Source organism: Typopeltis vanoorti, chromosome 3 (genome assembly GCF_054136105.1).
Source record: "Typopeltis vanoorti isolate ZY-2024b chromosome 3, IOZ_Tvanoo_1.0, whole genome shotgun sequence".
In the NCBI taxonomy this organism is placed as follows: Eukaryota; Metazoa; Arthropoda; class Arachnida; order Uropygi; family Thelyphonidae; genus Typopeltis; species Typopeltis vanoorti.
This window is the reverse complement of record NC_143551.1, coordinates 161063728-161077180: the sequence shown is the minus strand read 5'-3', so window position 1 is coordinate 161077180 and position 13453 is coordinate 161063728. Positions and strand designations below refer to the sequence as shown.

The 13453-nt window shown below is 34.7% G+C and overlaps 1 protein-coding gene across 5 annotated transcripts in view; it reads left to right on the top strand.

Annotated features, from left to right (window-relative positions):
• The window catches only part of LOC150108709 (endoplasmic reticulum transmembrane helix translocase), a 647746-nt gene that overhangs the window by 550252 nt on the left and 84041 nt on the right, over window positions 1-13453 (top strand). For all 5 annotated transcript variants that reach the window (XR_016548145.1, XR_016548143.1, XR_016548146.1 and 2 more), the window contains exon 21: window positions 343-539. Coding sequence is in view for 1 of the 5 variants with exons in the window: in XM_090390936.1 (XP_090247062.1) it covers window positions 343-539 (197 nt within the window). In the remaining 4 variants the exon portion in view is untranslated. The remainder of the gene's footprint in view (window positions 1-342; window positions 540-13453) is intronic.

Here is a 13453-nt window from a genome sequence, read left to right as displayed (position 1 = left end):
CTTCATTAAGCATACTTGCCATAGCAAAGCAGGTCCTGTAACATATTTTACCATATATTTTAACATATTTAGAGGAAAATTGTTGATAGGAGATTAATAATAGAGTAATAATAATGTAAACTTAATGATTTAGTACTATCATAGTTGCCTTGACACTCCTTGAGGGTACCTATCAGGAAATTGGTGTGTGTGTGTATAAAATATTTTTTTATTTTGTTTCTCTGGTTGTGTTTATACATAACCATAGAAACAAAACTGCAAAGTAATGTTGCGAATATTTAAAAAAAAATACTCTGTAACTGTAAACTGCAGTTATAATAAAAATTATATTTTTCATTTCAGTTTGCCATGTTATCAAGCAAGGCCGGTGCACTTTAGTGACAACTCTACAAATGTTTAAAATCCTTGCTCTTAATGCTTTGATTTTAGCTTATAGTCAGAGTGTTCTTTATTTGGATGGCATCAAATTTAGTGATGCACAAGCTACCCTTCAAGGATTATTACTAGCTGGCTGTTTCCTCTTTATTTCCCGGTCAAAGGTAAAATAATAAAATATTTGTTATTAATAACTTATTCTTATAGCTGACATCTGTATATGTAATTAGGATCTGTGATAAATAGGATTTCTGAACAGAGAATGGTGGGTGAGAATTTTGAGACAGTAATGAAATCAAATTATTGGATTAAATATATGATATGATAAATTCTGTGGGACATTAGTGGATCTGTTCTCAGTAATTCTCTCAGTTATTATTTATACAGGTACTCCATGGAGTCAAAAGACTCATTGCGGGAAACCCACACTGTCCAGTAACAAAACCTATCGTACATCTCCTTAAACTTATTCACTGTTGGAGTGCACACAACCACCTCTGGCAATTCATTCCATTCATTCACTACTCTCCAAGTAAAGAAACTAGTCTGCACAGTCTTACTAACCACACTCTTAAGACAACTTCCAAGTGTGACTGCTTGTTTTCCCCTTACTCCCCATGTATTGAAAAAATTTCTTTTGTATCATTCCTATAGAATTCCTTTAGTGACTTATAGGTTTCTGTCATATTCCCTCTTCTCTGCCTGTCATCTAAACTCCTCAACATACACACCTTCAATTTATCCTCATAAGGAACATTCCACAAACCTGTCACCAGCTTGGTCGTTCATCTCTGAATCCTTTCCACCACCTATTGATCCCCAAGAAACACAGGTGACCAAATTGGTTCACATTTAATCAATATGTGGCCAGATCATAGCCTTATAAACAGGGATAATAACCTCCATATCTTTACTTGCAGTGTGTTCTTCAACATCCAAGTAATCCTCTGAGCTATTTTGCCAACTCTTACAATATGTCATCTGAATTTCAAATCACTATCCACTATCATCCCCAGATCCCTAGCCTCATCAATTTCATGTAAACTAGTACCATCAATATGATACAAGGTATGTAATTTTTTTCATCCTGAAGTTCATTACCTTTCTTTTTACAACATTAAATTGACACCTATTGTCCTTTCCCCATGCCGCCAATTTATTCAAATCATTCTGTAAGATATCTATATCAACTCTATCAACTTTTGCCCTTCCCAGTTTTGCATCATTGGTTAACAACTGAATATCCTCTTCAAATCCACTACTATAACATTAGTGTACAAATTAAAGAGTATTGGTGCCAGTACAGAACTCTGAGACACTTCACTAGTCTCCCTCGTTTGCCTTGATTAACTGCACCATACACCACTCTCAGATGTCTAACCCCCCCCCTCTCATCCATTCCCATTTGCTCCAACTTATGTAATAGTTTTCCATGCAGTATTCTGTCAAATGCCTTTGCAAAATCCAGCAGTATCATGGTGTAGTCATTTCCTCTATCTAATTCTGCTGTCACCTTATTATAAAATGTAAATAAATTACTGAGGCAGGACCTACCTTTTACATAGCCATGCTGCTCCCTATAAAGCATCATATCTGTATCCACCCATTCCTTAATTTTACTTTTAACCAACTTTTCCAATACTTTAGCCATCACCCCAGAAATACCAATTGATCTATAATTTGCAACTTCTATCTTGGAGCCACCTTTACATAATGAAACTATCTTATCCTCTTTCCACTCCCTTGGAACCTTGTCAGAGATGAGACAGATTAAACAACTTTGTCAGAGGCACTGCCAGTTCACCTACACATTCTCGTAGCACATGAGCTGACATACCATCAAGGCCCACTGCTTTATTCACATTGAAATGTTTTAATATATTGAATACCTTCAGTTCATCTACCTCAATGCCCACATCAGTCTCTTTCACCTCAGTAACTGCAAATATGAATGATCACCTGGATGATATACTCTTGCAAATTGTTCACTTAGTATGCAAACTATTCCTTCGGTCACTTTACTCCCATGAGCACTGAGTAAAATTATCTTTCCATAATTATTGTTTCTCTTACTTGCTACGTAGCAAAAAAAAACTTTTGGATTTACTTTGGCTTACTTAGCTAATTTTCTTTCAAAATCTGATTTAGCCTTTCTTACTATACTAGTTACCCTTCTTGCTTGTGCTTCGTATTGCCCATGAGCATGCTCACCACCTTTTTGTTTATATTCCTTCCATCATGCTTTTTTTTGCAGCTCCCATTTATGTTGCTAGTCCACTTAATCCCTACTCGATTTGTCCTCCTGACCCAGGGTCTGCACTCTGATGCTGCATTGCTCAAACAGTCCGTGAATGCTTACCATGCACTAATGACATTCATTCCATGTAGTTTCTTATACCATTGCATTGCTCCAGGTTACCTCCTAAATCTACCGTATTTTCTGTGTATAAGACACACCTAAGAAATTTAATACAATTTTCTGGAAAAAACCTAAAAAAACTTTTTCTGTAGGCGGAGGTCCAAAATGTCTTTCAGCTTCCCTATTCCCGTGTTCTTCTGCATATTTTACAACCTGCAATTTGTATATGAATATTAAATGTTTTTTTTTATCACTAAAATCTACGGGGAAATATCAAACTGAATACAAAATATCTCAACACGTCAACTCAATACTGATAAACATCAGTAACTGATTACTCTGATAATATATTATGAAACTTGAATAGGGACTCCCTGTTCTTAGCCAATGACGCACTAGAAGTCATGTGAAGGTCACGCATCAGTTTGATTGCACCATTAACTGCCTACAAAGATCTTGGAACAAGTATGACTTTGAAAAGAGGAAACAATCTTTACCTTCATTATATAAGATGCACGCCATTTTTAAGGTAAAAAAGTGCGTCTTATACACTTGAAAATACGGTAATTTTCCCTTTTCCATCCAACAGTTTTATGGTTACACATAAATGTTTTGAGTTGTAAATTGAAGATGCCAAGAAATTATATTCTTGGTTTCATCCTTTATTCAAGTGTAAGAAAACAAAGTTTGAACATGAAGTAACTTCATGACACTCCATCTTATATATAGAGGCTAATGACTTCACATCAGTTGCCTTAGTATCTCATAATTCAAAGCACGTATCCTTAAAGACATGTATAATGCTATGCATTATGGGAAGGACCAATACCCAGACTGGTTTTGACCTTTATTGAGTGGGAGCCAGACTGAGTGTCACACCTTATTATTAAAATACTCTGGATTAGAGATAGATGTTGAAATTTTTCTACTTAGTTATATTTTAAATCTTTTAAATCAAAGATGCCAAGAAATTATATTCTAGGTTTCATCATTTATCCAAGTGTAAGGAAAAAAGTTTGCACATGAAGTAACTTTGTGACAAGGCAATACTATGACATCAACATAACTTCTGCATTACTTCATCCTTGGTATCACTTCTGGGTCTGACTGCCACTGATGAGACCTCGATAATGATCAAAACCTGGGTAGTGGTCCTTCCCATAATGCTTAGCATTATACATGTTTGTAAGGATATGTGCTTTGCATTATGGAATACTAAGGCAATTAATGTGAAGTCGTTAGCCTCTATATACGAATTGCCCTGTCATGAAGTTGCTTCATGTTCAAACTTTGTTTGCTTGCACTTGGATAAAGGATGAAACCAAGAATATACATTGATAATTTAATTGATAATTTCTTGGCATCTTTAATTTATAATATAACCAAGTGGAAAAGCTTTCAATTTCTTGAGTTGAATTTCGACATCCTTTCCTTCATGGTTACATGGTGATTGTAATTCATTATAAAATTATGGAAACAACTCCTGTGTTAAAGTAAAAACTTCAGTTTAATATAAACCAAAATAATCACTTGACATTTCGACCTTCACGTTAAAGTCATCATTTGGAGTATACACATATATACAAAGAAATAAGTTACACTGCAATATGCATGGTATGCTAAAGTTAAGCAAATTTGGTCAACTTAAAACTACTAGCCTGACCTCTGTTGGAAAAAAAACACTAATATTATTATCCATTTAGTTACAAAAAATAAATTAAGCTAGAGAGCACTGTGTTCTCACATAATTATGTGAGATGTGGTATATTTCAGGGTGACCCAGTGGGGAAAGAGGATCCTTCGAGGAGTTTAATCTATTTTTTTAATTTTATAGGTGGTTTAAAAGTAGCATTAAGATTATAATGGTGTAGAATTCTATTTATTTTTTCTGATAATTTTAATGTATGGGATAGCTATGGTTTTTGCTTTATTTTTCTGATGAAGTTTTATGAAGAACTTTATTGATAGTATTTTTGCTTTAGCCATTATTTATAAATGTATTGCTAATAATTTGTAATTCTTTTTAAGAGCTTGTTCATTAGATAATCTAATTATAATCTAACCATGCCAATCTTAACATTAATGGTTGCATAAAAATCCCAAGAATTTGGATGACACACATTCAGCCCACTTAAGTTATTCAAGTTTTCCAGCAAACCCTGATTTTAGGACTCTAAGCAATATTTTCAGTGCTTATTGGCCACCATACATATTCTTTTGTTCTAATTTATATGTGTACTTATACGAATAATTATGTGAGAGCATGTTGCTCTCTAGCTTATTTTTTGTAACTAAATAGATAATAATAACAGGACTAGCATTGATGTATTAAGTTTTTTTCCCACCAGAGGTCAGGCCAGTAGTTTTAATGGTTGACCAGATTGGTGTAACAATTGGTGTAACTTTTGCATACCATGTAGATTGTAGTGTAGCTTGTTTCTTTGTATATATGTGTATTCTCCAGATGATGACCTTAATGTGAAGATCGAAACGTTGAGTGATTATTTTGGTTTATATTAAACTGAAGTTTTTACTTTAACATAGTAGTTGTTTCCATAATTTGTATAATGAATTTCCGCATGTTAAGCAACACGACTGCATGGCCACTTTCCCCAGTCGAAGGCAGAGGCACTACTGTAGTTATAGATACATGTTGGAGGTTTAATGGAATATTATCTGCACTGAGAAAGGATTAAAACTAATTTTAATGCTTCCAATATTTTGTCTCAGTCACAGAGACATCTTCAGGGATTACAAAACACTTTTTTGTAACAACACACACAAATACAATACAATGATAAGTAAAATAAGGGAGTGAAACTAAAGTCCTATCTAGGTGGTGCACCATCTCTGGACATTTGCAGGTGGCCTAGGATGTAAAGAGGGATCTCTGATAATTAATGTTTCACAAGATACATTCACAAACTCTCCCACACCACCACCACCCCTTTCAACAATATGGCATTATTAAAACTCTAACCAATAGAGCCCACAATCTTTATTCCAGTGAAACCACCCTTTCAACTAAACTCAAACACATACACAACACCCTCCTTTCCAATTGCTATAGTGATTACAGAATTAAAATAATAATCAAGTCCTTCCCCATTCCCCGACCATCTCTTCAGAAGGACTTCAGAAATGCCATTACCATACCTTACATCTGTGGCTCATCAGAAAAAAATAACCAGGTCGTTAAAAAAGTACAACCTCCGTACAGCTTTTAAGCCCCACCGTAAACTTACTACCCTCATCCGTTCCACCAAAGATCAGCTCCCTCCTCTCTCAGTGCCTGGAGTATATAGAGTACCTTGTTCCTGTAAGCTGGCTTACTTTGAACAGACAGGCAGATCAGCAACCATCCGTTAGAAGAACACAAGTCATACATCTGCAATCATGATTATGGTCAATCTGGCCTTGCAGACCATGTTTTGGATACAACCCACAGGATTTCCTCGAAAAAACCGCCATGCTCCACTATAGTAAATTCAAAAAAGAAAGACTGTTTTTTGAATCTGCATCTACACTCAGGAATCAACCTAATTTAAACAAATATGGCTGCATAAAACTTCCCAAAATTTGGGAAACATTAATTATCCGAGATCCCTCTTTACATCCTAGGCCACCTGCAGATGCCCAGAGAGGGTGCACCTCCTAGATAGGCCTTTAGTTTCACTCACTTGTTTTACTTATCATTGTGTTGTATTTGTGTGTATTGTTACAAAGAAGTTTTTTGTAATCCCTGAAGATGTCTCTATGACTGAGATGAAATAATGGAAGTTAAAATTTGTTTTAATCCTTCTCAGTGCTGATAATTTTCCATTAAACCTCCAACATGAATTCTTCACTTAAGCCTCAATACACGAATAGTTATAGATAGATTTATAGCTATTACTAGAACTGACACAATCAAACCCCTAGTTCCCTCCATCACATGCTGTTTCAAGTAATTATCCCTTAGTAACTGTATAATTTCCATTTTGCCATGTGCCCTTTCCTCCTTCCAATGGGGATGCAGATGAACTCTCCCATGATGATTGCTCATCCTTCACTCATTGTGCATGGCATCCACATTTTTTTTTTTTCTGGATCCCAAGTCTAAAGCAACAACTAACAATATATTTTGTTCTATTGGCCTCTATCTCACATAAGACAGCCTCAGATGAACCATTTCCCCTCAGATCTACAATTTTCCTTAGCTTCTATTTTTCTTGGTTGGAGTTCTTCAGCTATCATTAATAATGCCCTTCCTCTTGCCCTATTTCCTCTATCTTCTCTGAAATTACAATATCTGTTACATACTATCCCTGTAATTACATGATTCTCTGACAACCAGTTCTTGCTGATGGCAATAATTTTTGGCCAAGTTGAGCCAACCAATGTTTCAAACTCTTCTGCTTTATTTCTGCTACTTTGGGCATTTGTGTATATACATTTCAACATTCCCTTGGGTCCACAGTTACCCTTACACATTGTCATTATCTACCCATTCCAGTTCAAAACCTGAGAAAATCACCAGCTTTTCACAATCATTCCTACACTCAGTTATTTATTTCAGGGTAGCTATTTCTGTACAGTCAATCCTGCACTTACACTCATTAGTCCCGGGGCAGATGCTAGCAAACAGGAGAAAGATGAGTGATATGCATGTCTGGAAAAATGTGCTCATCTGCTCGTCTGTGATGAGTGAGAATTTTTAGTTGAGGGTAAAAAAAAATTGGAAGGGAAGTTTCATTTTAACCATCAGTTTTATTTACATGATACTGATTCTGTTTTATGTCATAAATAGGTTTTTATATGTTTTCTTTACTTCTCATCTATTGAGGAATGGTGATCATAACATATACCTATTTTGTTAATTACCACTGATTTTGTGAACTTTGCAATATATCTAGTTAGAGGATAGGATATGCATGCACCGTTTTATCTTATATAGCTTATATCTTACCCAGTGATGGAATATGCAGAATTGACCATTAATAGTGGATATTAAAACTTAGAAAGTTGTTACTAGATTTAGGTTAGAATTAATATCATGAAATATTTTGGCAAAATATTTATTTTGCCAAAATATCTCGTGATATTGATTCTAACCTAAATTTTTAGATTGTTTTCCGTGTTGCTGCTATGTCACAAACTCTCTAGCCCTTTCTATCCAACAGTGTTTTGGAGCCAATCAAAATTTGAAAACACACTCATGTAAATTTAGTTATATGTGGAGACCCAAGGGTTTTATTTTATTGAGTTTTTTTTAATGACATTGAGAGTTTCCAGTGTTTGCTTGTAATGGCGAAGAAGATATTGTTTGCTTTTTTCCATAAAAAGCAATTCAAGACATAAATGTTAGAAGCTAATATTTAGCAAAAAATGCTAGTAATTAAAAAAGTAATAATAATAAATGGTCTTGTATCACTTGTGAAATGTGTGAATATTTCTTCACAGGCTAATAAGCACACTAATACATAAGCAGTTAACATATTTACTTCAACATTGATAGTTATGCAAGGTTAAAATTAGCCATGGCATTGTTATTGTTGTCAAGTCCATTAAAGAGCTTCTAGATATGACCGTGAAACTGTAGAACTGCTTTGGCAATCTGTCGAACTTTGATGGAGTAGAGCTTTTCTTAGGATTATTGTCAATTTTCTGTAGAGCAGCAGCAATTGCTGCACAAGAATAAATATGGGCAGATGTTAGTTCAACTCCTGGACAGTTCTTGCATGCTTCATAGCTCCTACTACCATCTGGCTGGATTTTCACGCCTTTAAAATGTTCCGTTCTTATTCTGGTGATGATTGTGGTTATTTCTCTATTTTCGTTAACTGCACTCATTTCATTCTTCTTCTTGAGTGTTTGTTTTACCAATCTTATTTTGGCGACAGAGTTAGCATCAGTTAGTGATATTGGGTGTAATTTTTGAAGTAAATGTCTTGCTTCTTTGGCTAGTCTGTCTTCTCTTTCATTGCCTTCAATATTTACATGGGCTGGTATCCATTGCAGTGTGCAGTTCTTATTTTTCAAATTTAACATTGTTAATGAATTTCTTGTGTGAGTTTTGTTTTTCCATTTTTTAATGCTTCAAGTGCAGATTTAGAGTCGCTGTAGATGGTTATTCCTTCTGTAATGTTTATTATTGGATTAGAGAGTTAGAACTTGAGAGCTGTTTGTATGGCTGTTAATTCACAAGTGAAGTTTGAAGCTATTTTGCCAGCTGTGGTTTTCATTTGCATTTCCTTGCCTCCAGGTAGAGTTAGAAAAACCCCTGAATCTCCTTGGTTGAGTGCTACACCAGATAATCCATCACTGCAGGCAATGATGACATGGTTTAGATTATTTAAGTGATGTATAGTGTCAAGTCCTTTTCTTTTATTTTCTTACTGTGAATCCTTTTTTTTTTGAGTTTTCTAGAGATTTAAGTTTATCATTGTATTTTTTGGTAGAATAGTTGAAAGGAATAGCTCTTTGCTTGTTTCAATGGACAGGTGTTTAAGTTGATCTGTTTTCTAATTTCATGATCGATGATCTCTTTAGTCTAGATTTTCTTGTCCAGGTATCGAAAGTCCTGAGTGAGATGTGATCCTGTTGGTGGCTCCTGATTCTGTTAGTGAATTTAACTGTTGAGTTTTCTTCTTCTGTCTTCTAATATGTGAATTCCACACTCTTGTTGAGCTTTTAAATTATTTGTGGATGAGACTGCACCTATAATGATTTTTGCTGCCCTTGATTGTACTCTGTCAAGTTTTACTTTTGAGCTTGCAGAAGCTGGAGTCCAGATTGAGGCATATTCCATAGTGAGTCGTATGAGTGCAGTATATGTAGTTTTGAGTGTCTTCAGTTTTGTACCCCACTTTCCTCCACAAAGCCTTTTGATGATATTAAGCTTTTTAAGAGCTTTATTATATATATTTGTAATATGAGTTGTAAATCTCAGTTCAGTAACTAGGATTAGACCTAAGTATTTTGGAGACTGTTTTTTCTAATTTGGTATTATATATTTTGATTTGGGGGTTGAAATTGTGTTTAATTTTTCTATCAGTGGAGAAGATTCTCAGTTTTGTTTTTTCTGGATTTATCTGTAATTTAAGTTCCTTTGCCCATCTTTCTAAGCCTTTTATTGAATTATTTAGGACTTTTTCAGATTTTTGAGGATTACTGCTTGTGTGCCAGATTGCTATATCGTCTGCGTAGCATTCTATTTTTGTGTCATTTGTTACGGGAGGATGGATATTGTTCATATAGATAAGAAATAGCAGTGGGCTTAAGACAGAACCTTGTGGGATTCCAGCCCAAGTTCGATGCATGTTGAATAAATTCCATTAACGTTTAGTTTAATTTTTCTTCCTTTCATGAAATCAGAAATCCAAATTAATGCATTCCGACTTATTACAGTATTGTATGCAATTTTTATTAATTTTTGTCTCCAAATGTAATCAAAGGCAGCTGTGAGATCCAAGAATATTGCTGTTGTCTTCATTGGTGGTTTTTCTTCAAAGCCATCTATGACCGATTGGCAAAGATAAAATAATTGATGATGAGAGTTTATTTTTTACTTGGTTAGACTATAATAAGTTTAGTTTAATCCTTTATCCAATGTGAGCAAACAAAGTTTGCACCTGAAAGTATCTTCAGGACTGGGGTAAGGTAGGCAGTACAACACCAGGCAACTCGTTGCAAAGATGGAGAAAGCTCTCATCACTCCTATCTCAGTATCTCCCATAATGCAAAGCACATCTCCTTGCGGATATGTGTAATGCATAGCATCGGGACTTACCCCAGTTCTGAAGATATTTTCAGGCACAAACTTTGTTTGCTCACACTTGTTTAAAGGATTAAACTAAACTTATTATAAAATAATTGATCTTCTGTACTGTGTTGAGACCTGTATGCAGTTTGGTAGAAGTTAATCTTGTTATTTTCTAAGAGCCAGTTCATAAATCTCCGTTTGTATTATTCTTTCGTTTAGTTTGCAGAGAGTGCTAATCAAAGCTATTGGTCGGTAGCTTTTACCATCACTAGGGTTTTTGTTAGGTTTTAATAAGGATATAATGACCAATGATTTCTAGATTTTTGGTGGTTTATCTGTATTCCAGGAAGTGTTAAATATCTTCAGAGTTTTTTGGCTATTTTTCCCATGTTTTTAATCATGTGTCCAAAGATAAGATAAATTCTGGGTGATTTGTCAGGGTCAGTTGAGTAATTGCTGTTTCTAGTTCTGTCATTGTGAGGGCCTGACTAAAGATGTCTTCAGAAGGATAGGTTCTGATTGTATTACAGATGTTTTGCAATTTTCATGCACTTTTTGTCTTCTTTGTTGTATTGCAGTTTGCTTACTTAGCATTAACAAAATAATAAGGCATAGCATTAAGGAATAAAACATGACTATGATGCATTAGGTGACCATTGCAGAGTACATGGCAGACTAACATCTGGTGAATGAGATGTGCCTGACTGGTGAGCCAACACAAAATTTTTCAAGTCCCGATGACATGATAGAAGCCTAAACACTTTTGAAAGGATCATACAGAATACAGTAGATGGAATTTTTGATTTTCTAGAGGGCTAGATTTTACTCTCCTAGAGGGTGTGTGAAATAGCTGCTCGCCTTTAACAGTTGTGAGTGCAGATAGTGTTACTGAATTCAAGAGAAGGTATGACATGTGAGTGATATGTGGCCTCCCTCAGTGAGTCCCTGACTTCCTGGAAGTCTCTCATAATAATAATAATAACTGCATGTAGGGTATTTAGCACATAGTCTGCTAATCCACTTTTTTCAAACTGGTTCATGACTGTGTAATAAGGAAACGTGTAGAAAGGCTTATGTGTTCGTCATACATATTGTTTAATTTTGACGGTATATATCAGAACACAGAATTATAAGTAAATAATTATTTAATGACTTATTGCTGGTATTTTGTTGGTGTTATAACCAACATCTTCAGAGCACAAAAACACAGTTTGTCACAGTATGCAAGACTACAAGTCGGGCCTAGCAGACCATGCTTTGGATACCCTTGCACACAGGATCAACTGGAAGCAAACAAGAGTACTGCACAGAAGCTTTTACAAGTCAGAGATTGTTCTTAGAAGCAACAGAAGCCTTGAAACACTCCAAATCTCAACAAATATGGCTGTATAAATTTGCCTAAGATTTGGGAGACAGTCATCTTAAGACATAACTGGTACTTGCTTTCTCTCTCTGTTTTTTTTTTACAAATTTAGTCTTTGTGTTCTTGCTACAATTTATTTTTTTTTGTATGTTTAGATAGAGGGTGCCTAATTAGGACTTAGTCTTTGTGTTGCTACAATTTTGTTAAACTAGTCCCTTTGTTACACCATGTTGTTGTAGTCTCACATACTGTGACAAACTGTGTTTTTGTGCTCTGAAGATGCTGGTTATAACACCAGCGAATTATCAGCAATAAGTCAATAAATAATTATTTACTTATAATTCTGTGTTCTGATATATACCGTCAAAATTAAACAACGTGCATAATAAGGAAGTTTACAATGACAACGTGTTCTACATACTCCAATCTTCATCTTTTGGATAATGAATAAGGAAGCTAGTTTTAATATTGGTTATCAGAAATTATTTACTGAATACTTTTTTAAATCAACTTCCATTCCTTAAATGATAATGGGACACTAAAATTATACCAACCTCTAATTAGACTCAAGGGGAAATTCTATTTAGCAAATGCTGTAAGAATATGTAAAAGAACTGGTCAAGCTTTAATTTTGGAATAAATAAGGGCTTATCGTTGGAATTGAATGCTGCAATAGAAATATCTTAGAATTACAAATGAGCTGCTATATAGAAGTCATATTTCTATATATAAGTAATCATAAGATATCATACCTTATTACTAAAATACTCTGGATTAGAGATAGATGTTCAATGTTTTTTCACTTGGTTATAGTATAAATTAAAGATGAAAAGAAATTATTTTCTTGGTTTCATCCTTTATCCAAGTGTAAGCAAACAAAGTTTGCGCTTGAACTTCACGACTGGCATCTTTGGCTTCTTGGCAGCTTTAGTTGATACTATAACCATGCACAAAAAAAAATTCAACACATATCCTTAATCCAGAGTATTTTAGTAATAAGGTATGATACCTTTAACTACTTGTATGTGGAAATATGTCTTCTGCATTACTTCAGCGTTGGTATCACTTTTAGGTCTGGCTTTCACTGATGAGATCTAGTAAAGATCGAAACTGGTCTGGGTAATGACCCTTCCTATAATGCATAGCATTATACTTGTCTGTAAGCATATGTTCTCTGCATTATGCAATACTAAGGCAATTGATATAGCTCAGTCATGAAGTTACCTCACATGCAAACTTTGCTTTTCTGTTTTTTTATGGATGGATGTTTTGAGATCTCAAATCCAATCTTGTAGAATTCAGCCTTCTGACCAGTTCCTCTGGATTATGCAGTGTAGTTACTGCAAAACTTTTATACCTCCATATTTGAGCATTTTTGATTGAATATCTACTCCAGCTGCATTTCCACATTTTAAGTTTTTGTTGGTTTTTTCTACCTCAAATTCAAGTTACTCAATACTTGAGGAACTTGTTCTCATTTTTGACATTTCCCTCTGAGAGGTATAATTCATTGATTTTGAAAAGTTCTGATGTCTAAACTTTGATATGTACTCCTGTTTTGCATTTCTCTTGAAAGTTTTTGACTACAGTTCTGTCACTCATTTAAGTATTT